Source organism: Pecten maximus, chromosome 3, assembly GCF_902652985.1.
Source record: "Pecten maximus chromosome 3, xPecMax1.1, whole genome shotgun sequence".
In the NCBI taxonomy this organism is placed as follows: Eukaryota; Metazoa; Mollusca; class Bivalvia; order Pectinida; family Pectinidae; genus Pecten; species Pecten maximus.
In genome coordinates this window covers 2,713,136-2,740,164 of record NC_047017.1, presented here as the reverse complement: position 1 = coordinate 2,740,164, position 27,029 = coordinate 2,713,136, and the positions used below count along the sequence as shown (strand labels likewise).

General features: G+C 35.0%; 1 protein-coding gene across 1 annotated transcript; it reads left to right on the top strand.

The window, feature by feature from the left end:
* The first annotated feature begins 6,294 nt into the window (after positions 1–6,294).
* LOC117322948 (retinol dehydrogenase 12-like) lies at positions 6,295–22,484 on the top strand. The gene is made up of 7 exons (XM_033877915.1): positions 6,295–6,683; positions 12,463–12,603; positions 12,959–13,150; positions 16,658–16,816; positions 18,080–18,199; positions 19,137–19,344; positions 20,214–22,484. Exons 1-7 carry the CDS (start codon positions 6,605–6,607, stop codon positions 20,314–20,316), a joined length of 1,002 nt encoding a protein of 333 aa, XP_033733806.1. The 5' UTR covers positions 6,295–6,604; the 3' UTR covers positions 20,317–22,484.
* Positions 22,485–27,029: the final 4,545 nt, after the last annotated feature.

Below are 27,029 nucleotides of genomic sequence, written 5' to 3'. Positions count from 1 at the left end.
TTGATGCAATCACTGCACAAATGTAGCTCTGGATGTCTTTAGACATTTGAAACCGAAAGAAAACAGACACGTCATTACAAAAATATTGGATTATTAAGCATCTATAATATCTCATTTTGAATTCCATGTATAATGTTCTACGGTCTTTTACAGTTGAGAGTTGATGGAGCCATTACGACAAAGCCATACCATGCCCAGGACATATCAGTGATCAATGAGGGTGATGACGTCACAGTAAGTGGGCGTGGCTTCACCGTCCGCCATAACCTGTCCAGTGATATGTACGAGATAGGACTGAGTGGTTGGTACTACGGAAAGACTGGAGGTTTACTCGGAACCTACAACAACGAACGTTACGATGACATGATGATGGCATCCCGACAACTCACTAATGACGTCACTTCCTTCACTGACTCATGGGAAGTCAATGACAGATGTCGTTAAACATAGTTGGACACTGAGTATAATACTGGACACTCAAAATCTAATGAAATTAAGTGTTTATGTGAGATAACTTTCGAATATATTCTATAATGTTTAACTTTAATAAAATGATTAATAGCATGCAATACTTGTGTTTGTGATTAGTTTTTAATTATGTGGCTAAAAGGTACATCTGCGACAAAATATTTGATTAAAAATGTATTTAAATGGAATGCGGGAATTCCCATACTTGACGATAATACCATAAAGCTCTACTTTTATATTTTGTACATAAGTTTCGGTCAGACTAGCATAATGATTATTTAGCACATTAATAATACCTGCCATAGAAAATAATATCCGGAAACTTCATTCAGCACAATAATATTTTTGGGGAAGACTTTCAACGAGAAAAACGCTAAGCTAATATCGATAAAAGTATATGAACGTTTAAGATATAAGGAGATTGAATATATTTTCAGTTGTTAGAAAGACTAGATATATTTCTATACCGTAGTTGATATTAAAGATTTCTTATGATGTAAAGTGTATACACTGTCGGCAATGTGGCATCTTTAAAGATTTGAAGTTTGATAGTACACGAATTGGGACAGTCATTATCAGCGACATGACCAAAGATCTCGAGGAATGTCACGTCATTAAAATACAGTGATACATTTTAAATCTCTTACATTTTGTGTCTTTCGGATGCCGATAAAAGTTTACTGTAAAAATTACAGATTTGTAGGCAAAAACAAGCTTTGTTTGTGATTTAATTTGTTAATTTGTATCTAGCTATTATATCATAACTCCGTAAAAATAACAATATATGGAGTGTTCTGGTAATCTGTTTTGAAATATCAAAACACCAAAGACCACTGTGTTGAATTTATATCCTATATCTTCTCTGTTTTCCCACGCATGGGCTGAACATCTCGTGGTGGATTACTGGTATCGATGTCGACCTTTGTCTGAAAATATCACTAATGACGTCACTTCCTTCGCCGACTCATGGGAAGTCAATGATAGATGTCGTTAAACATAGTTGGACACTGAGTATAATATTGGACTTTCAAAATTTAATCTAATCGTGTTTGCATTTGTGATGATTTGAAAAATAATGATTTTATAATCAACTTTAATAAAATATTTAATGACATGCAATACATGTGTTAATGGTTAGTTTTTATTATATTTCCTGTGTTTTTTTTTTTATTTTTTTATTTTTCCTTGCCAGCGAACTCTAGTCTAGTGTGCAGGAACACACGGCGCACACACGCTTATCCTCATTTTTATCTCCTTTTGTGATTATATTTCTGATAAACAATTATTTAGATAAAGACAATATGTGTATAAAGCTGCAATAGTTTGAAGTATCTGACGGAGATTCAGTAAAGAGATGATGTTTGTTTGTGGAACTATATTCTGATAACTTCCTGAAGTTAACAATTTTCCCCGCCAAATGGGAATCAGTTAGTTTGCTGTAACTGATTTTTTTTTCGCTTTTTTTATGTTTTGTTTTTTGTTGGGTTTTTCTTCTTGTTTTGTTGGTGTTTTTTTAGTTTCCTGTTTAGTGGGGCTCTTTTTTAAAATAAATACTGGTATTTTCATGTTTACTATAAAATGTGTCTATTTTTCTAGGACATGCATTAATCAATGATGACAGTGTAATGGTTTACATATAAAACACTTCTGATATAATGTGGAATCTCTCCCAGTAAATAAAAGGCGGAATCAACCATTGTAATTACATACTCACCTTGGTAATATTGAATCTTTAAAGTAATGTTGCGTGAAACTGTCTACTAAATATGATATAAATTAAAATCAAAACTTTATCATAGAGTTACCCGTGCATATCAAAAGTTTAAACATGGAGATAACGCATGGAAAATTACTGAAATATTAATGTTACATTGTTGTACTCATTTTGATGTCTTTCTTCATTTTTATCATGTTTGAATGGACGAGACTTGACGGATATTCACAGATGATACTATAGCATATGCAGTCATCAAGTCAAACAGTTATGCTGAAACTATCCGGTGTGACTTGGCAAACTAGCGCTCTGTGGAAAAAAAAATGTTGAAAATGGCCTTCCATCCGAACCAGTACAATATTTCCAAAAGCAATTCCCCATACCCTGACTACACCTTAGATGGGCACATCCGAGAACGTGTAAATTAGGCCAAGTAACTATTAATTCTGATCCGAATCGGTATTTCCATACTAATATAGATCTAGTAATGTTCCAAAGTAAACTCAATCCTGAGCTTTTTACGACGTTACCTGAAAACATGTCAAAACTCTGACTTACAAATCACTAGTATCATGGCCTTATCACCCGAAACGGCGGTGTTGGGGATCCTTACACCAAGGAGGACATTGACAAGATTGAAATGGTCCATCGCACGGCAGCTCGCTACGTTCCTAATAAGCACATGTCCAACCATCGCACATCAAGTGAATATACTTTATTACTCTATTAAATAGGCGATAGTGCGATTTTCACCTGGGGCCGAGGATGATATAAATTACCTGGTTTATTGTGTGATGTTATTTTGTATATTGGTATGGTCTCTGTTTAAATCGGTTTTCAGAAATATCAACATTCTCATTGATTGCCAAGTCAACATTTCACGCGTTAATGCGCGAAATGTTGACATTTAAAGCAAATGTATCTTGTTTTTGACATGAACGGCCTTCCATATCTCACTCTCTCCTTTCAGCGACCTCGCTGTAAAACCCAAGTTAGAAAACACTCCTTTTCCCCTCGCACCATATATATGACTTTAACACATTTCCACCAGACATAATTACTTCTTGTTCAACTACAGATTCCTTTGAGTCCTCTATCTACCCCTATTATAAAAACCAACATTAAATTATATCTTTCTTAATACAAATTTGTATCGCTTGTGAATGTTTTCCTCTTATGACATTTACCTTCAATTTGTTGAAGTTGGTCATCTTCCTTTAGAAGTAGATATAGTCCTGTGTTAGGACTAGAATCCACACGACTTTCAAGTACTGCTGTACTGCTAGAATTCACAAGTTCCTCACAGGACTTTTACTGATGTCTCCGTTGTGCCATATCCGTTTGCAATAAACCCTCATGATGCCATATTTCCATATATGGAATGCTTACAAAATCCATGTTTTCGAACTATGCGTTTGATTTTAACTAATCAACGCAGAACGAAAGTAAGCACTTGAAGTTAACATTCTCGTCGTCTAAAAGACCTTCGGCTTGAATTCGAGACCGCGTCACAACTACTTTAAATATCCTGCTGCGTAATGTTTACAATTGTGAGAACAGTTTTGGTGTTGTTCTGTACAACTGCTAAGAATAAATCTAATTAACGCCACATCAAATTAGCAAAGAAAATAACGTAATTGATTTCAGTATTTTTTCGAGAAAACCTCAAACAAAATAGTTACTTAATTAATAGAACTATTTTTGATTATTTGTTAACCGATAAATTGGCGGGAATTCCCGACATCAAGCAGCGGCTATTTCAAGAGCCTTTGGAAACCAAACGATATTGTCCAATTTAGACTTTTGATTTGTGAGTATTCTACACTTTAACACTTTAATTGAGGAAACGTTTACATGTAAAAATTAAAAGTATGAAAGTAAGTGTCCTCTTTTCTCTCTCTCTTTTCTTTTCTTTTCTTTTTTTCTTTTTTTGAGGGGGGGGGGGGGGGGGGGGGGGGGGGGAGAGATTTGGTTATTCCAATTTAGTTCAGAACTGATGAATGATGTCTCTAGCTAGTTAAAAGTAGCTAGTTTTCAGAATCTAAATTTTCCATGGTCTGATTTTGTAAATATATTGATATTTTTTCCTTTAAAATTCACCTGTAATTTATGTGATTATTATTCCGAAATTCTAGGCATAAATTTTAAAACAATCTCTTGCTTTCTAAGCAGTTTTAGATTGTTCTTAACACTTTTGAATTTACGCAGGTTTTATGAAAACTGCTGATTTCTCTTGGCAGTTACAAATACTGGGTGTGGAGTAGTTAAAGTTGAGTATTAGCTAACCTTTACACTAGTCTACTCAACTAGTAGTGCACTACATTTAAACTACAGGTAAACTAGTAGTGCACTACACCCTAAGAGGTGATGAACAGCAAAACCCCAATACAGGTAATGGGCAGTACCCAAGGCTACCGGTGATTTTTACCTGTACTGTATATATAAGGCTATCTAGCAGTTATATTTAAAGAGTTATTAAAAAAAGTTTTGGAAGTTTAGTTTGATGTTATATTTCAACCTTTCTATTCTTGCTAATTATACACTGTAACTAAGATTTACTTTATAAAGCCTTTAACTAAGTTAAATTGTTTAAGCCAAGTTTCATTTATCTTTTGGTACTTTATATTTTGTATTGATTAATCAGTTATACATTTCACATGTTTAATTCCAGTAATTTTGTTTTCATCACATGAAAGTATATAATAAAACATTTGAAAACAATTATCTTTACTTGAACATTTTCAATTTTATACATTTAATTTATATTGTAGTTTAATTTCAGATTAAATTAAGCAGCATATTCATAATTTCATTTTTTATGTGATATTATGCTTATTAAAACCTAATTTAGCCCATAATATATGTTGTACATTCTATGTGTATACATCTTGAAGTCAGAAACCTGAACACATAAAGAAATTAATTAAACATTGATTTAACATATAGGGAAAGGGATTCTTTGAATGTACTTGTAATTTAGTGATCAGTTCTACATTTCAAAATGTTAAGTTTATAAAAGGTATATGTTACTTGTAATACACCTTCCATCTTCCTTTACTGAAATAGTCGACATATAAAGTATATTAATTGAATATCTTTATTGAGAAGAAAAATGTATATAAAAATTAATTATTTTTTGATGATTTCTATAAATTTTTGAAAAACATCCACAGGTAGATATTATATATGGGTAGTGTTAGATGCTAATTACAGGTAGGTAAGGCAGAGGAGCTTGGCACAGCATGCTATAAATGGACCCCTGGGGAGGGGGGGGGGGGGGGGGGTAATTGGGGACTTGACAAAACTATATCCAGGTGTTAAAACAGGCACACCTTAAGACTGAGTCTTGAGACTGATCCTCATCTGGTCATATACATGTATATAGGTAAGGTGTTGGGCCCTGAGGCCCAGGTGGCCATGACAACTGGCATGTCCTGAGAGTACCAATTATACATACAGTTACATGTACATAATTTGTTGTGTAGATATTATATGTCTCTTACAGAACATAAATGAGAATATACGAAACTTCTGATTCTTGATTATGTACTATGAAATGATTTCATGGTTGAATTAACAGATATTAGTGAAGTAACAATACATTGAATTTAAAAATAATTTTGTCTGATAAAATAATAAAATATTAAAAATATATGTAAGTATACAGTATACTTGAGAAAAAAATCTATTAGTCTAACAGTCATTAAGGCCTAAAGTAGAATTAATCATTTATATAAAATGTATCTTAAAATTGAAAATTTTGAAATCAGGAAGATAAACCTTAATTTTACACTATGTAAATGAAATCTTTTTTTTTTAAAATTAATGATAAAGAGTTTAATTCCTCTTGTGCAATATATCATATAAGAACCACAGCCAATTTTATTTTGGGTTAATATTAGATAAAATTTTATCAACATTTAAAGATACAAGGCAGTCAATTTGCACAGGTCTGTATATGTAACAACTACAGGTATCTAACACATGTGTCCAGTGGCACTGCCCATTACCTGTATCAGCTGTGTATAGGGGGATTTGTGGTCACATCTGACTGGACGTAGTGCACTACTAGTTTACCTGTAGTTTAAATGTAGCTTACACTCAACTGTATATAAACAGTATCTGAATAGAAATCTAGCAGAGATTTCAGTGTACTCACCTATAAACAGATACGATGTCATTTAAATGTATGTAAATTAAAAAGAGGGCAACAACTGTCCTCTACTCTAGTATACAGTACACATCCTGAAGAGGAGGGGACACTATCTGAACAGGTTCACGTAGGCCTAGCATTCGTTTAGCCGCTTTCAGGCAGTGCTGTGGGTTTTGAGACGACCCCTCGATACAGTTAGAGGAAGTTGACGTTGTAAGGTACAAAACGGGTCGGATAGATAGATTAGTTCACCGGATTAACTGTCATCGATGGACTCGGACGTTTTAGAAACAGTTATGGCATTCATTACAAAGAACAAGTTGCTGATATCATCAGTGGTTGGGTCAGGTAAGCTTGTTTTTAGTTTTTGTCTTTGAAACAGCGACACAGTGACATGCTCGCTAATCCCTAATGCACACTAGATAGGTACTGACAGCACGCGAACATGGGGTGGACACCGGTACCGGCGACTGACCCCAAACTGCTGACCAGGTTGATTCGTCCACACATGCTCTAATCATATGTTCGATTTTCGCTTTCTTGATTCTTGGCATATGTCTGCGTGGTAACCACCAAATTCACACATGTTTTTAATACATACAAATAATAATTTAAGGATCACCTTGACATACTTTCGGAACTTCTTTGGAGTCTACATTGTTTAAGCAGTTTTGTAATTATAGTTAATTGTTAGTGTTGGGGGCAATATATAGGACGCTTTTTACAAAGATAATGTCGGTTTACATAAAATGTAAATAATGTCAGAAACCTATAGATCTCTTATGTTGTTTTATTCCCTTATACTGTTAAAATATTTCAAATTAACATTAACTAGGTTTAATTATTATCATTACTATTTTTATTTTTTTTTTGCAAATTGTTTATAGATTTTAGTTAACCTGTGTCTGATGTAATCTCTCGGTGAATTACTGGAATTTTGGTGAGACACTCGAGTTGAAGTGGGGGCCTTTGAAGGGGTCAGTATTTAGAGTGTATTTTCTAGATAATCATGGCATTAAGTTAAAACATAGCACTGCATGCACCGGGGGAAAAAAGAGAGAAAATATATAGAATGGTTGGTTTCCATCAAATGTTGATTATATTAAGAGACCAGCTGTTATATCATAAAATTGCTTAAAGATTTTAAGTTAACTTATAATTGTGCATGATGTAATATTATAAACAATTGCAACACGATAGTATTAGGATCTGTATTTTAATCAGATTGTCGGTGAATTACTGGAATATTAATGTTGGGCCTATAGGAGGGGTCAATATTTAGGGGGAAAATAAATATATATATTCAGACACCAGTTGTAATAGCATTAACTTAATTTTTTTTTTTTTTTTTTTTGTGCAAATTATTGCTTAAAGATTTTATTTAACTTATAATTGTGCATGATGTAATATTTCGGTGAATTACTGAAATATTGTTGGGCCTAGGGAGGGGGTCAATATTTAGGGTTTATTTTTCCAGAAAATCTTAGAAGTTATTTATAACTTTTCATTGAAACTTAGATAATGGTAAAGCATTGAAAATTGGACAAGGGTTTCAAATTCATTTTATAGAAATAAAATAAGCATAAAACACTCGTAAAAAGAAAGAAAGAAAGAAAAGAGGCCCATATGGCTACACTAAATAGAGGATATCTAACTGTCTTCAGTAATACCAAATATATTTCACGAGTGGGGCTAATATTTTGATATTTTTCACGAGTGCGCAGCACGAGTGAAAAATATCAAAATATAAGCCACACGAGTGAAATATATTTGGTATTACTGAAGACACTGTTAGATATTCTGTTTATTACATTTTTTATCAACGAAAAACCTGCCCCGTATGCTAACTAGGCCTACAGCGATAATTTGTTAACAAAAAAAGTAGTTCCTCCTGTCCAGGTGCTGACATATATGTCGGGCTTTCTGATTGGTCAATTATTTTTGTATTTTCTAATCATTAATTTGATTGGTCAAATCAGCAAAAGTGATATTTTTCACTAGTGAAAAATATCACTTTTATAGAATGAATAATTTTTGATATTTCACTGGTAAAAATGTAATAAAACCTCTTTTTCCAACAATGGAAACCACCCTGACCCATCAGTCCCCAGTTTACCTCTTATTTCCCATTTTGGGCCCTACCCATCAATTCACGGTCTACCTTTATTTCCCATATTGGGGCCCACTGACCCTTCAATCCTCTGTTTGGTTAGTCAGGTAGCACAGTGGTAACACATATACTTTTCACTAGACAGCCAGGCCAGGGTTCAATTACTCGATCGAACATGTAAAGGTATGGGGTTTTCGCAGATACTTCAGTTTCCTCCCACATAAGACCCCTTATGCACACTTCCATCAATGTCAACAAACATGATTTAAATATATGAATAAAGATAGCTTGTTTACAATTGTAAAATAAATAAAGTTTATATTTACAACCTCAGTTTACTTCTATTTCCATATTGGCCCTGCCCATCAACTCCTTAATTGCTCTATTTCCAATATCAGACCCCATCTATCATGCAATCCCCAATTTGTCTCCATTTCCCATATTTTGCCTGGCCCATCATAATCCCCAATTTTTTCTATTTTCAATATTAGGTCCCACCCATCAATCCCAAGTTTACTTTTATTTCCCATATAAGGCCCTACCCATTAATCCCAAGTTTACTTTTTATTTCCCATATAAGGCTCCACCCATCAATCCCAAGTTTACTTTTATTTCCCATATAAGGCCCCACCCATCAATCCCAAGTTTACTTTTATTTCCCATATAAGGCTCCACCCATCAATCCCAATTTTACTTTTATTTCCCATATTATGCCCCACCCATCAGGGGTTGACATTAAGGCTTGTCCGCTTGTCCGGTACCAGACTAAATTACTGTCGGAAAAGTGAATGTATCAAAACACTTGTCCGACGGGACAAGTAACAAATATTGTCTTCGTGTTGTTTATTTATATTCTGAAATCAACAATCACAAGACTTCACCTTATACCTATGATTAAAAAGAAAGGAAAACATGGATAGTGTACATTGGAAGTGACTTTTTCATAACGAAAATAGTTTAATTCAGAACACTAATGCAGATGATAACTAAACTTTCTGTGTTTTTCGAAAATATTCAATCAGCCCAATTGGTGTCTTTGAATTGAATATGCATATTGGAAAAAAAGGGAATATGAATAAAAGCGTACAAGGAAATTGTAAGTGAATTTGAAGGACTAACGTGGTGACATATGCTGATACAATCAGGCTCGCTATTTATTGCAAGATTTAGCATAAATAGTATTTCAGATATTTATGCTATTGCATTTCTACAATTATGTTCATGTTTTAGTCAGTTTATTTCTATTCTACTACTTTAGTTTCTGTAAATCGAAAATAGGTAGTCAGTAGCATTTTTTTTCTTCTTTATTATGTAACTTGGACAAAACACCAATAAATATCAGTAATATTATTGTCATTGCAATGTTATCGTTCTACTGCATGACACATAGACATTGAAAAAACATCATTAAACTTAATTTAAAATTTTCAAGTGGGACAAGTGATAATTCCATTCGGACAAGTGAATATAAATATTATTTGTCCAAAGGGACAAGTGCAGAAAAAAGTTAATGTTGACCCCTGCCCATCAATTCCAAGTTTACCTTTATTTTCAATATTAGGTCCCACCCATTAATCCCAAGTTTACCTATATTTCCCATATTAGGCCCCACCCATCAATCCCAAGTTACTTTTATTTCCCATATTAGGCCCCACACATTAATCCCAAGTTACTTTTATTTCCCATATTAGGCCCCACCCATCAATCTCAAATTACTTTTATTTCCCATATTAGGCCCCACCCATTAATCCCAAGTTACTTTTATTTCCCATATTAGGCCCCACCCATTAATCCCAAGTTACTTTTATTTCCCATATTAGGCCCCACCCATCAATCCCAAATTACTTTTATTTCCCATATTAGGCCCCACCCATCAATCCCAAGTTTACCTATATTTCCCATATAAGGCCCCACCCATTAATCCCAAGTTACTTTTATTTCCCATATTAGGCTCCACCCATTAATCCAAAGTTACTTTTATTTCCCATATTAGGCCCCACACATTAATCCCAAGTTACTTTTATTTCCCATATTAGGCCCCACCCATCAATCCCAAGTTTACCTATATTTCCCATATTAGGCCCCACCCATTAATCCCAAGTTACTTTTATTTCCCATATTAGGCCCCACCCATTAATCCCAAGTTACTTTTATTTCCCATATTAGGCCCCGCCCATCATTCCCAAGTTTACCTATATTTTCCATATTAGGATCCACCCATCAATCCCAAGTTACTTTTATTTCCCATATTAGGCCCCACTCATTAATCCCAAGTTACTTTTATTTCCCATATTAGGCCCCACTCATTAATCCCAAGTTACTTTTATTTCCCATATTAGGATCCACCCATCAATCCCAAGTTACTTTTATTTCCCATATTAGGATCCACCCATTAATCCCAAGTTACTTTTATTTCCCATATTAGGCCCCACTCATTAATCCCAAGTTAACTTTTATTTCCCATATTAGGCCCCGCCCATCATTCCCAAGTTTACCTCTATTTCAAATATCAGGCCCCACCCATCAATACACATGTACACGCACATGTACAAATGGAACATGATAATCCCCTCCCCGACTTCTTCAAGAGTAGATGAAAAAGGTAAACAGTGGCTACACAGGATTGATGGGTCTCAATCATTTTGGGCCTTGCCCTTGCATCCCAAGTTCACATATCTTACCCATATTTGGCTCAACCTATCCGTCCAGGGTTTTCCTGTATTTCCAGTATTCAGCCCCACTCTTTAAACCCTAGGTTTACCTCATTTTCTCGTACTAGACCCCCTGTGTAAGCTTTTTACACAAATGCGTAAAAATTGTAGAAATTTTTTATGAACATGCATAAAAATATTACGCAAATGTGTAATTTTTTTTCCACATTATTTACGCATTTGTGTAAAAAAAAATTACGCATGAGGTATCTACAATTCAGCTGCTGTATTTTCCGTAGTTTTTACGCATTTACGTAATCAACCATTTCGAATACTGCACACTTGCATAAATATTGCATATTTTTCAAATGCGGAAAAATTGTGGAAATAGTGTGGAATTACGCACTTGGTGCGTAAAATGTAGGTACAGGCTGACCTATCAATCCTGGTTTACTTCGAGTTCCCAAATTTGACCTCATGCACCCATCTATCTTCTATCCCTCTAATTCCTCTCTTCACAATTGGTAGGATTCTACAGACGAACTTAAAACAAAAATCCCTTGATCTGACTAGCAGAAGGATTTAAGATTTTACCTTATTCCCCAATTGCCTATTTGGCCCCTTAATCTGCCGGCCTTAAAGTGACCCAGACCCTTCCTTTGTACAAAACAACTACCGTAAATATTCGCGTATAGTGCACACTTTTTTAGACAAAAACTGTCGTGTCAAAAAGGGGGTGCGCAGTCTATACACAAGAACTTAAGTGATTCCGAGAATATCCGTCTCAGTTATCTGGTCCGCCATATTGGATTATCTCCCTTCACTTAGTATGTATGGATAAAGTCGTGAATGAATTGACGTTCAATAATAAAAAAAAAAACAAAGAATGAAATACGTTCAAATGTTTTAATGAGTTATATTAATTATTCATAAATTTATATAACAATTCATAATATACACACATACTGTAACAATACACACAAGAACAGTCACAAGTAAAATGTAACCAGGCCTTGTAGGCTAACGTTGCTAAGAATGCACGAAAAACAAAGGAAGAATATCATTTAAGGGACACCAGTCTTGCAACCAGTTAAGATCGGACGATTGTGGATACCTCTACCAAGTTGTTAATGTTAGTTGTTTTGTCATGGCTGACAATAGCGAAATACTATTAGGTAGGTATGGCAATGCAGGTCCACTGGGCCTCTTGTTTTAATGCTTTTATGCCCGAGATACTTTTTAATTACCTCTGGAAATACTATCACATATTGCAGTGTAATAGCCAGGTTTTGGTATTGTAGGGAAAATAAATCTAGTTTTGTATGGAATCGGACTGAACGTATCCTTATGTCAACTTGTTTTTCAGTCTTCAGTTTCGTGCTGCTAAGGCGTCATTTGGCGGGTGGCGTGTGTGTCTCAAAGAAACGTCTTGATGGGAAGACCGTCATCATTACTGGTTGTAACACTGGCATTGGTCTGGAGACAGCCAAGGAATTGTCTGCTAGAGGTAAGCTATCGGCTAATATAGGACCAAGGAATTGTTTGCTGGAAGTATTAAAGTTATCGACTAATATAGGACCAAGGGATATTGTCTGTTAGAGGTATTACTTATTGATAAATATATATGACAGAGGAATTGTCTATTGTTTGGTTAATATACGACCGATCGAGGTCTACTAGAGATAATTTTGAAACTTTTGATAGCTGAATTACATTACCTGGGTATATGCTATTCATTACGAGGTGGGTATCAAAATTTCCTGCAAAATTAGGATATAGATATTTACATATTTGGGGCAGAAAACTTAAAAGTCAGAAGTTAGCTGGACAGAACCTTAACATGAACATGTAATATATTTTAGGTGCCCGGGTGATCATGGCATGTCGTGATCTGGACAGGGCTACGAAAGCATCAGAGGTTGTACAAAAGTTCTCAGGAAATAATGATATCAGCATACAGAGCCTAGACCTGGCTTCACTGGATTCAGTGAGGAAATTCGCAGAAAGAATTAACAAGAACGAGGAAAAAATTGATATCCTTATCAACAATGCTGGTAAGTAACGTATAAGTTAGTAAATAACTATAGTTATAGAGAAGGTTTCAGTCGTAAGAATACAAATAGCATAATTTCTGATTTTGACCTAATGATTCTGATAGTGGAGAGTGGGGCTGGTGGCAATCCATTTATTATCATTACAAAGTCAGGGAGAGGATATACCGTTCTGTTTGTACATGTATGATGTGTATGCATTCACTTTGTCAGTGATCTACTGTAGAGAATTCATTAAAAAAAACTTTGATGAAACTTCATTACCTGTTATATTAATGGTCAAGTATGATAATGGAGAATACTTTGAATGAGTTTGTGTTTCAGGGTACAAAGGTCAAGGACAAGGTCATAGGGTCAAGGAAAGGGTCATTGTTACTGTGTAAAGAAAAAACTTCATCATTTTGAAATAGATTATGATCAAATATTGGTTTAGTTGAAGAGTGAGGCCAGCTTATAAGTTCAAGGACAAGGTCACTGTTACTATTTATAGGAAAATACTACTTCATCCCTTATTTATACAGATTTTGATGAAACATCATACATGTAATTAAAGCGATTAGTGTATCGATCACAACAGCAGTCGAAGTGGTAACTTTCCAAACTTTTATTGCTTCGTCGACCGGTTTCGCCTTATGTCGGCTTCATCAGGACCTGATGAAGCCGACATAAGGCTAAACCGGTCGACGAAGCAATAAAGTTTGGAAAGTTACCACTTCGACTGCTGTTGTGATCGATACACTAATTGCTTTTCTCCTATTGCTCGATCGCCCAGCATACCATTGGGTATCCGGCGGAGAAGTTGAGGACCCTCTACCCACCCAACTATACGCACGGTGTTGGCTCTAGTACCTGCATCCATACATGTAATTATGTTTGTCAAGTATGATGAGAATTATCTCAGGATGAGTTGGCCTCAGGATATGTTACAGGATATTACAGCATGTATACTTGGTGTAATAGGAGAGGGAAAATGCACGGCCAGACCGGGGTTCGAACAGGGACCTACGAATACCGATGCTCAACCAATTGAGCTATCTGGTCGCCGGCGTTCATCCCTTTCTAGTTCTGCTACATTCCTCCTGCCTTCAACAAAGTCTTTCTTCGAACCTGAAGACACTCATGAGACCCTTTACCACCTCCATTGGTATTTAGCTGGGTGCCATATGTAATAGGAGATTCGAGAGACCGGGGTTCGAACTGGGGCCTACGAATACCGATGCTCAACCAATTGAGCTATCTGGTTGCCGGCGTTCATCCCTTTCTAGTTCTGCTACATTCCTCCCGCCTTCAACAAAGTCTTCGAACTAAAGACACAAACGAGGCCCTATACCACCTCCATTGGTATTTAGTTTGACACTATATGTAATAGGATAGGAAAATGCACTGTCAGACCTGGATTTGAACCCAGGACCTCTGAACACTAGCCAGATGCTCTACCTGGCTACCGGCGTTCATCCCAGTCTAGTTCTGCAACACTTAAATTGGTATGCGAGGGGGATTTGTATTGCTTGAGAAGCGTTATTAGCTATTAAGAATGAAGAAAAAAAACTTTCACCCAAGTTCAAATGTGTCAAAATATTTCAATGATCTTTTCTGATTAAACCATTAGTATGCTGGGATAAATCCACACTGGTACGGGGCTAGATTAAAAAAAAAAAAATTATTGCAACATTAGCTGATCCTTCCGAGTAACTTAGATAGTGGAGTGATGATATTTTTAGGTCAGCAGCATGCTTGGCCTGTGAATGGCTACCAATTAAGTTTCTTCAAATCATGTTTAGGATCAAATCTGAAACTTTGATAAAGACCATAGATCTAAGAAGAACATCATATATATATGTTTTAGCTTTTTCTTCTTATAAAATTCAGGGGCCGCGGTGGCCGAGTGGTTAAGGTGTCCCGACACTTTATCACAAGCCCTCCACCTCTGGGTTGCGAGTTCGAAATCTACGTGGGGCAGTTGCCTGGTACTGACCGTAGGTCGGTGGTTTTTTCTCCGGGTATTCCGGCTTTCCTCCACCACCTAAACCTGGCACGTCCTTAAATGACCCTGGCTGTTAATAGAACGTTTAACAAAAACAAAAAAAACAAACAATCTTATAAAATTCCTCTTAAAGATCTATATACAGTGCATTCCACTTAATCGGGTAACGCTTAATCGGGTATTTCGTTTAATTGGGTAAAATTTTAAAAACCAAAACCATTTTCTCTTAAATCAAGTTAAAAAAATTCGTTTAATTGGGTTGGAAAAGTCGTATTTTTCGGATATTCGAATAGAACAATCGGGACAAAAAATAGAAATGCTCCGATTTTCACGAAAGTCATCGCGTATTTCTTTAAGTTTTAGACATTTATCAACAAATAGTGTAATTTTGATGGTTCAAATGTCAAAAAACAGTTAAATATTACCTTAAACGGTAATGTTATGTCGGGGTTTTGTCATGTTCAGAACTGTGTTGTTGTTGATTCTGCCTCGTGTGGTTTTTCCCCAACAGAAAGTCGACTAAGAATTGTGGGTAAAATTAAATGTTATTTTTAGAGTCAGCAGCAGGCAAAACGTAATGGGGTTTTAAAAGCATAATTAAGCGACTAGACAATTAAACTTTTACGTCTGGGATGTAAAATCTTCGAAGCAAAAACCAAAACAATAGGTTTTTACCTGGGTCTGATATTGCTACAGATCGATTGATATCACCGCTTACTGTATGTGGCGAATCCAAAGTGAGGGGTTCGCCACGGGGAAATGTGACGACACCGATAGACAGGTGAGTTAAAAATCAGTAGCGAGCAGTAAAAGGACAGACGCCCGACGTTAGCTCATAATTCCTATTCAGGTTAGGATTAGAACTGGTTAATAAAAACATTACATTGGATTTCGTGTTGTTTTATCAGTGACTGCCAGTGTCAAGTTCGTATAAATTTATACCACAGGAAACGACCTAAATAAACTCGGGTTTCTCCGATCTCTGTGCTTTGGTAATTGGAAATAATATGGAATATTTTAAACTTCAAAGCGAACATAAGAATGTCTCTATGATAAACATAAATGATTTTAGATGTAATTGTCGGCGAGTCCTTAGATCGTATGTCAAATTAGGAACACACGGATGAAACAGGGATGTATGACCCCCCGATTTGAGGTGCTACGATTGTACTGTGCCGCGAATAAGAAAATCATTAAGGTTTTGTTATTTTAATACACACATTTTTATACAATTAGTAATAGTAATCTGACAATTTGACATCAGTAAAAGCACAAACAAAAACACCGTTTATTAACAATAATAACGCAAATATTTTCATCCAAAATCGACCCAAGTCTGACTACCATTACGGACCAAATCCAAGATGGCGACGTGCATTTCGGCTTATCGGGTAAGTCGGTTAATCGGGTAAAAAGTCCCCGCAAATAGGCAACCCGATTAAGCGGAATGCACTGTATTAATATTATTTTTAAATGGGTCACTTCTAAAAAAAGAATTGTCTCTAGTGTGTGTTTGTCTTCCGTAGGTGTGATGTTGTGCCCCAAGTGGCAGTCTGAGGATGGGTACGAGATGCAGTTTGCTGTGAACCATTTAGGACATTTCCTGTTGACAAATCTGTTATTGGACAAAGTTAAGAAGTCCGCTCCTGCGAGGATCATCAACGTCTCATCTACTGCACACTACAGTAATTAGAATTAATATCATGTTTTCCTGTTGTTTTCCTTAACATGTTAGTTTGTTAGTATCTGCAAAATATTTACTTCAGATATTCAAGCAAGTTTTTCAAAAAATAATTCAAAATGAAATTACATATTAATCTATTACCGCAACATAAAGTATAATTAAGGAGTATATTGCACAGTTCTTGATCTAAGATTGAACCACTCAAATTAAATACAAAAACCTGAGCTCACTTCAGCATTTAAACACTGCCCTTGTTACAAGGCAAGGGGTAATTTTGCTTTACAAAATTTGAATCTTTGTTTCATTCTTTCCACATGATGGTGTTAAAGGAAACTTAGGTTGATCATATCTCCTATTCTCTTGATTTTATTTATAGCCCACCATCTAATATTCAAATGGCCCTGCATCAATGATCTGTTGTCCGTCATCTGTCCAACGTCCGTCCGTCCATAAACAATCCTTGTTTTAGCTATTTCTTAAAAAGTGCTGGACGGATATTTCTCAAACGTCAAGACCTCTTGGTCCCTATTTGTGTGCCAAGTCAATTTAAAATTTTTGATCATAAAAACAAAATGGCTGACAGATAGCCATCTTGGATTTTGATAATTGAAATTTGTTATTGCTATTTCATGAAAAGTAGTGGAGGGATATTCCTCAAACTTCATGTGTAAGTTCTTCTCAGTCCTTTAGTTGTGCCAATTTAATTTAGATTTTTGATCATAAAAACAAGATGGCTGACAGGCGGCCATCTTGGATTCATTGGAACCAATTTTGTAGAGTCCGATCCCTAGGGGCCTGAGGGAAGGATGTCAAAAGGACAGATTTTGCAAGTTATTTTAAGTTATTCTTCTCTAAGACTGAAAGGATTTGATTTATATTTGGTCTGAAGCATCCTAATGGGTGAAGGGGAACCAATTTTGTTTGAACTTTGTGCTTGCCCCAAAGGGTCTGAACGGTGTGGCCCAATAGGGGAAATATAGCAAATTCTTCAAAATCCTTCTTCTCCTGTAGGAATGAAAGAATTTGGTGTCATGCGAGGTAAATTTATCTGAGGCAGGTTTCACCATGGTTAACTTTACTGTTGAAGAATTTAACCATGTCTGACCATCATGGTTGTAGGAATTAACCATGGTTGTAGCCTGCAAGAATTAATCACCAGTCAGATGAGTCAGGTGACCGTTACGGCCTGCATGGGTCTCTTGTTACCAATTATCATGGTCATATTTATTGTTAAAATTATCTTCTTTTTATTTTTTTTCATTAGGAGGGAAAATCAACTTTGATGATATAAATGGTGATAATAACTACTCGTCAATGGCAGCGTACTCTCAGAGTAAACTAGCCAATGTACTCTTCACAAAGGAACTCGACCGACGACTACAAGGTAACAACTGTTTTCCCTCAAATCAATGCTACAGGGAATTATACCAAACTTTTTCAGACATTACTTATGCAAGGTAAATGGTATTTCATACCAAACAACATAAAAAAAAAGAGAACTAGTACTACAGTAATGTAGTTAGATATTCCTTCATCCAGAAAAATGAAAAAAAAATTATGGTTATGTAGTTAGATATCCTTTACTCCAGAAACTTAACTCTGGTTATGTAGTTAGATATCCCTTCCTCCAGAAACTAATTCTAGTTATGTAGTTAGATATCCCTTCCCCCAGAAACATAACTCTGGTTATGTAGTTAGATATCCCTTCCCCCAGAAACCTAACTCTGGTGTATTTAGTTAGATATCCCTTCCTTCTGGGACTTAACTCTGGTTATGTAGTTAGATATCCCTTCCTTCTGGGACTTAACTCTGGTTATGTAGTTAGATATCCCTTCCCCCAGAAACTTAACTCACATGGTTGTTATGTAGTTAGATATCCCTTCCTCCAGAAACTAATTCTAGTTACGCAGTAAGATATCCCTTCACCCAGAAACATAACCCTGGTTATGTAGTTAGATATCTCTTACTACAGGGACTTAACTCTGGTTATGTAGTTAGATATCCCTTCCCCCAGAAACTTAACTCTGGTTATTTAGTTAGATATCCCTTCCCCCAGAAACCTAACCCTGGTTATGTAGTTAGATATCTCTTACTACAGGGACTTAACCTATGGTTATATTGTTAGATACCCCTTCCTCCAGAAACTTAACTATAGTTATGTAGTTAAATATCCCTTCCTCCAGAGACTTAACTATGGTTATGTAGTTAAATATCCCTTCTTCCAGAGACTTAACTATGGTTATGTATTAAGATATATCTTATTCTTCTAGAGAGTTAAATCTTATGTTTACATCTGAAACCCACTTATAATTACCTGACAGGTACTGGTGTGACAACATATACACTCCACCCCGGAGTAATTAACACAGAGTTGGTGAGACACGTGGAGGCCTGGATCAGTCCATTGTTGTTTAAAGTAATATTCCGTCCATTACAAATTTTCCTGAAGACCCCAGTTCAAGGTGCTCAGACAACCCTACACTGTGCTCTGGACGAGCGGCTAGATAATGTTTCTGGCAAATACTTCAGGTATGTATAAATAGATATCCCAGAGGGATCTTGACAACCACCATGGAATGATCTTTATTGGTTCTAAAATGAAAGACTGATCTTTTCTCTACTTTACGGCTTTTTCCTCTTTCATAATTCCAGTACTTCTCAAGAAATAGTGATAACAAATTTCAATTGTCAAAATTCATGTTGGCAATCTGTCAATTGTTTTTGCAACTTGTCGGTAAACAATCCTTGTTATTGCTAATTTCTTGAAAAGTACTAGAGGAATATTCATCAAACTGCACATGTAAGTTCTCCCTAGTCCAAAGTTGTGTCCATTCAATTTGAGTCTGTCAGGGAAAAGAAAATGGCCAACAGGCGGCCATCTTTGATTTTGACAGTTGCAGATTGTTATCGCTATTCCTTGAAAAGTCCTCGAGGGATATTTCTCAATCTTCACATGTAGGTTTCCCTTGGTCCTTAGTTGTACCCATTTAATTTTGAGTCTTTTAGGGAAAACAAAATGGACGACAGGTGCCCATGTTGAATTTTGACAGTTAAAATTTGTTATAGAATTTTTTTTTTAAAATTTAAGATTTTTCTTATGACTTCTTTGTAAGTTCCCCATATTATCAAATGATTAAGAGGAGAGAGAAATGAAGGAAAAAGTAGAGAAAAGCTAGATCAGTCTTTCATAGGACTGATAAAAATCATTCAATGGTAGGCCTCTGGGATCTCTTGTATATTTTTAGGATCAATCATCCTTGCTTGTGTATTCAATTGATAAATTTAGGGTTTTGTGAGATTTTAAGATTTGTAAACATGTTTTGAACTCTAGTTCTCGTTTTTTATCTTTCTGAAACAGTACGGTAATTTAATCTGAATTTTATGGTTTGTTTCACCAGTGACTGTGTGGAGAAGCAACCCTCAAAGGCAGCATTGAATGTGGACGACGCGAAACGACTGTGGGAGCTCTCAGAGGAAATGGTGGCTAAAGCAAGAAAATAAGATCAATCAATGAACTTGCATTATACTGTCATAACACTTTGTCACAATCAAAAGTAGCATTATACTTAAACACAACTGTGAATAAGTACCGGTACTGGAGAGATGTCAGTTTAGTACAAATGTTTATTCCTTATCAATGTAAATACCCGTTTCTGTGATGTTCCTCTTTACTTTCTTGTTCCTTTGGAGATACCTGGCATATTGAGGTAAAATATTATATAATTACAAATGAATACTGCAGAAATGAAAAACACTCCTCCTACACAGATTAATCTCAATTTTATATACTGCTGTATTAATGCTTGTTACCATATTCTTAATTTTTATTTGAGCCACTTACTTGTAAAACCGGGAAATAAGGGATGGTATAGGCTATAATTTTCCACGCCATCCGTCTTGTACTTACATATGCATATACATGTACGTTGTATATGTATGTGCAAATGTAACACCAAAGCACTCTAGCAGCTTCAGTCCTTCAGGGATTTTGATCAGACTTCACATAATTATCAAGGACAGCAAATTCTGACAAATTCAAGATTCAGGGTTATTGGGTCAATCAAGCTGAGGTCACCATTACTAATTTTACAAAATCATTGTCAGCACTCTATAGAGGCTTCATATCTTGAGGGATTTGGATCAAACTTCAGACATTTATAAAGGATCTTGGGAATAGCTAGCAGGGACCTAAAGAGGACATGTATTGCTTCAGCAATACTCAGTGTGTTTGTTTTTACTTATTTTACATTGGTATGTTAGAACTGAAAATGTATTATTTATATTTTTTTTCAAATTTAAGTGTTTTTCTGTCTGTGATACCTGCTTTTATTATACGGAAAACTGGAAATAATCTCTTGACACGCTTCCATGTGAATTGTAGCAGGCCTAGGACAGCTGATATAAAGGCCATTTCATGCTCCACGTTATACATTTGTACACAAATATATTTTTGCATAAAATATTTTCTATTTCTTTGTTTACAAAATCAATATGTATTTGCCCTAATTAGCCTCCATTGCTCCCTGTATGTTTGTTAGTTACTGTGATTAGTATTTTCTGCTCTATTAATGCACATTTGGTTTGTCAAGCAGACCTGTTCCTATATTAGCTCTTCTACCAATTAGGAATTTAAATACTGTAAACATGGAAATTTACGCGAGGGGGAAATTAACACAGATTACACAGAGTCCTTTTTGATCACGAAAATTTCCCCCACGCGTATTATTTTGATATCAATTTGCGCAATCTCTAACTACAAACGAATGTGGATCGATCACAAAAATTACCCCAGCGCGTATAGTTTACATATCGAAATTGCAAAATTTACCCCCCGCGAACATAATCCATTTACAGTACAAGTATACATGTATATTTATAGAATCTGAATTCAAGATGTCCCAACACTTCAACCCCAACTTATGTGTTTGTTCACAGTTGATTTGTGTTGTGGTTTTTTATGGACAGGAAGATTTACCTAAAACATTAAATACTTTTTCAGTGTCTATAAGACAGACAAATGTTTATAAATACTAATATTATTTAGTGTGTGAAAATCTCAGAATAAATCAATCACTTGATCCAGGGATCCTGACAAAAATTATCTCCACAAAACCAGCTTGATGTTCAGCAACTCACAGACATTATAACTTGTTTTCTGTATTACCATCCAGCATTAATTTTAAAACCAAACATCCAACTGAGAAATTGATATTTGTTTGATTATACTGATGAAATGAATGTTTTGAAATTGCTACCACCAATGAATTTTTCCGAGTAGTATTATCAATATATTGTATAATGAATATGTTTTTCCATTTGTTGCCTACTCCCGATAATGATATTATTCATTCTATTGGTACACAGGGGTAATTTGTTATATTACTTTGTTTATGAACATGGAGATAAAGGGTTTTGTTAACTTTCATTTGTTGATGAATTTGTTGTAATTTTGTAGAAGGTACCGTTGTACCTTCACTAATAGTACTAATATGGAGTTGATTGTATGTATATATGGTTGTACCTTCACTAATAGAACTGAGTTGATTGGATATTATATTGTTGTACCTTCATTAGTTGCAGTACCCTCCACAATGACAAGCTGTTTTGTTTTTATCTGTTATATATATGGCCCTGGTATAGATATTTATATAAATATAATTGACAGGTTGTTTCAGTGTGATCCTTCATTGATATGTAGTGTCAGTCAACATCAAACACCATATGTAGTGTCTGTAAACATCAAACACCATATGTAGTGTGTGTAAACATCAAACACCATATGTAGTGTGTGTAAACATCAAACACCATATGTAGTGTCAGTAAACAAACACCATACGTAGTGTCAGTAAACATCAAACACCATATGTAGTGTGTGTAAACATCAAACACCATATGTAGTGTGTGTGTAAACATCAAACACCATATGTAGTGTCAGTAAACATCGAACACCATATGTAGTGTCAGTAAACATCGAACACCATATGTAGTGTCAGTAAACATCTAACACCATATGTAGAGTCAGTAAACATCAAACACCATATGTAGTGTGTGTAAACATCAAACACCATATGTAGTGTCAGTAAACAAACACCATATGTAGTGTGTGTGTAAACATCAAACACCATATGTAGTGCCAGTAAACATCGAACACCATATGTAGTGTCAGTAAACATCGAACACCATATGTAGTGTCAGTAAACATCTAACACCATATGTAGAGTCTGTAAACATCAAACACCATATATAGTGTATGTAAACATCTAACACCATATGTAGTGTCTGTAAACATCAAACACCATATGTAGTGTGTGTAAACATCAAACACCATATGTAGTGTCAGTAAACATCAAACACCATATGTAGTGTCTGTAAACATCAAACACCATATATAGTGTATGTAAACATCTAACACCATATGTAGTGTGTGTAAACATCAAACACCATATGTAGTGTGTGTAAACATCAAACACCATATGTAGTGTCAGTAAACATCAAACACCATATGTAGTGTCAGTAAACATCAAACACCATATGTAGTGTCAGTAAACATCAAACACCATATGTAGTGTATGTAAACATCAAACACCATATATAGTGTGTGTAAACATCAAACACCATATATAGTGTCTGTAAACATCAAACACCATATGTAGTGTGTGTAAACATCAAACACCATATGTAGTGTCAGTAAACATCAAACACCATATGTAGTGTATGTAGTGTGTAAACATCAAACACCATTTGTAGTGTCAGTAAACATTAAACACCATATGTAGTGTCAGTAAACATCAAACACCATATGTAGTGTCAGTAAACATCAAACACCATATGTAGTGTCAGTAAACATCAAACACCATATGTAGTGTATGTAAACATCAAACACCATATGTAGTGTCAGTAAACATCAAACACCATATGTAGTGTCAGTAAACATCAAACACCATATGTAGTGTATGTAAACATCAAACACCATATGTAGTGTATGTAAACATCAAACACCATATGTAGTGTCAGTAAACATCAAACACCATATGTAGTGTCTGTAAACATCAAACACCATATGTAGTGTCAGTAAACATCAAACACCATATGTAGTGTATGTAAACATCAAACACCATATGTAGTGTGTGTAAACATCAAACACCATATGTAGTGTGTGTAAACATCAAACACCATATGTAGTGTCAGTAAACATCAAACACCATATGTAGTGTCTGTAAACATCAAACACCATATATAGTGTGTGTAAACATCAAACACCATATATAGTGTGTGTAAACATCAAACACCATATGTAGTGTCAGTAAACATCAAACACCATATAGTGTGTGTAAACATCAAACACCATATGTAGTGTCTGTAAACATCAAACACCATATGTAGTGTCAGTAAACATCAAACACCATATGTAGTGTATGTAAACATCAAACACCATATGTAGTGTGTGTAAACATCAAACACCAAATGTAGTGTGTGTAAACATCAAACACAATATGTAGTGTCAGTAAACATCAAACACCATATGTAGTGTGTGTAAACATCAAACACCATATGTAGTGTGTGTAAACATCAAACACAATATGTAGTGTCAGTAAACATCAAACACCATATGTAGTGTGTGTAAACATCAATCACCATATATAGTGTCTGTAAACATCAAACACCATATGTAGTGTCAGTAAACATCAAACACCATATGTAGTGTCAGTTGACATCAAACACCATATGTAGTGTGTGTAAACATCAATCACCATATATAGTGTGTGTAAACATCAAACACCATATGTAGTGTCTGTAAACATCAAACACCATATGTAGTGTGTGTAAACATCAAACACCATATGTAGTGTCAGTAAACATCAAACACCATATGTAGTGTGTAAACATCAAACACCATATGTAGAGTATGTAAACATCAAACACCATTTGTAGTGTCAGTAAACATCAAACACCATATGTAGTGTCAGTTGACATCAAACACCATATGTAGTGTCAGTTGACATCAAACACCATATGTAGTGTCAGTTGACATCAAACACCATATGTAGTGCCAGTAAACATCAAACACCATATGTAGTGTCAGTAAACAAACACCATATATAGTGTCAGTAAACATCAAACACCATATGTAGTGCCAGTAAACATCAAACACCATATGTAGTGTCAGTAAACAAACACCATATGTAGTGTCAGTAAACATCAAACACCATATGTAGTGTCAGTAAACATCAAACACCATATGTAGTGTCTGTAAACATCAAACACCATATGTAGTGTCAGTAAACAAACACCATATGTAGTGTATGTAAACATCAAACACCATATGTAGTGTGTGTAAACATCAAACACCATATGTAGTGTCAGTAAACATCAAACACCATATGTAGTGTCAGTAAACATCAAACACCATATGTAGTGTCTGTAAACATCAAACACCATATATAGTGTATGTAAACATCAAACACCATATGTAGTGTGTGTAAACATCAAACACCATATGTAGTGTCAGTAAACATCAAACACCATATGTAGTGTCTGTAAACATCAAACACCATATGTAGTGTGTGTAAACATCAAACACCATATGTAGTGTCAGTAAACATCAAACACCATATGTAGTGTCAGTAAACATCAAACACCATATGTAGTGTCAGTAAACACCAAACACCATATGTAGTGTCAGTAAACATCAAACACCATATGTAGTGTCAGTAAACATCAAACACCATATGTAGTGTGTGTAAACATTGTAGTGTGTGTAAACATCTAACACCATATGTAGTGTCAGTAAACATCAAACACCATATGTAGTGTGTGTAAACATTGTAGTGTGTGTAAACATCAAACACCATATGTAGTGTCTGTAAACATCAAACACCATATGTAGTGTCTGTAAACATCTAACACCATATGTAGTGTCAGTAAACATCAAACACCATATGTAGTGTCAGTAAACATCAAACACCATATATAGTGTGTGTAAACATCAAACACCATATATAGTGTGTGTAAACATCAAACACCATATATAGTGTGTGTAAACATCAAACACCATATATAGTGTGTGTAAACATCAAACACCATATGTAGTGTCAGTAAACATCAAACACCATATGTAGTGTCAGTAAACATCAAACACCATATGTAGTGTATGTAAACATCAAACACCATATGTAGTGTGTGTAAACATCAAACACCATATGTAGTGTCAGTAAACAAACACCATATATAGTGTGTGTAAACATCAAACACCATATATAGTGTGTGTAAACATCAAACACCATATGTAGTGTCAGTAAACATCAAACACCATATATAGTGTGTGTAAACATCAAACACCATATATAGTGTGTGTAAACATCAAACACCATATATAGTGTGTGTAAACATCAAACACCATATGTGTGTGTAAACATCAAACACCATATATAGTGTGTGTAAACATCAAACACCATATATAGTGTGTGTAAACATCAAACACCATATATAGTGTGTGTAAACATCAAACACCATATGTAGTGTCAGTAAACATCAAACACCATATGTAGTGTCAGTAAACATCAAACACCATATGTAGTGTCAGTAAACATCAAACACCATATATAGTGTGTGTAAACATCAAACACCATATGTAGTGTCAGTAAACATAAATTACAATATGTAGTGTCTTAAGATGTAAAATGGGATTTTTTGTCCATCTTAAGAAATTCAACTGGTTACTCTAGAAATGCTACATGTATTTTTGCACTGTATTAATTCATTCATTTGGTATGATATTACACATTTATAGTTTTTATATCTAACAATCACATTTTATTCTCTCAAAGATTCTGAATGATATTTCTAATTATGGTACAAGATAAAAATGATCAAAATCAAAACAATGTACAAATATGAAGGTGTAAAATGTGTGCTTTTTGTTGAAATTGTTGTATTACTACAATCAAAATCATCATTATAATGATCATCTTACTACAATCAATGGAATGATCATTATAATGATCGTCTTACTACAATCAATGGAATGATCGTCTTACTACAATCAATGGAATGATCGTCTTACTACAATCAATGGAATGATCATTATAATGATCGTCTTACTACAATCAAAATGATCATTATAATGATCGTCTTACTACAATCAAAATGATCATTATAATGATCGTCTTACTACAATCAATGGAATGATTATTATAATGATCGACTTACTACAA

What these genes read in the sequence shown, in the direction of transcription:
- LOC117322948 (XM_033877915.1), top strand. Translation starts at nt 6,605, where the DNA reads ATGGACTCGGACGTTTTAGAAACAGTTATGGCATTCATTACAAAGAAC. An exon ending in ATCATCAGTGGTTGGGTCAG is followed by an intron (nt 6,684 to 12,462) that starts GTAAGCTTGTTT and finishes CTTGTTTTTCAG; the next exon opens with TCTTCAGTTTCGTGCTGCTA. An exon ending in TATCCTTATCAACAATGCTG is followed by an intron (nt 13,151 to 16,657) that starts GTAAGTAACGTA and finishes TGTCTTCCGTAG; the next exon opens with GTGTGATGTTGTGCCCCAAG.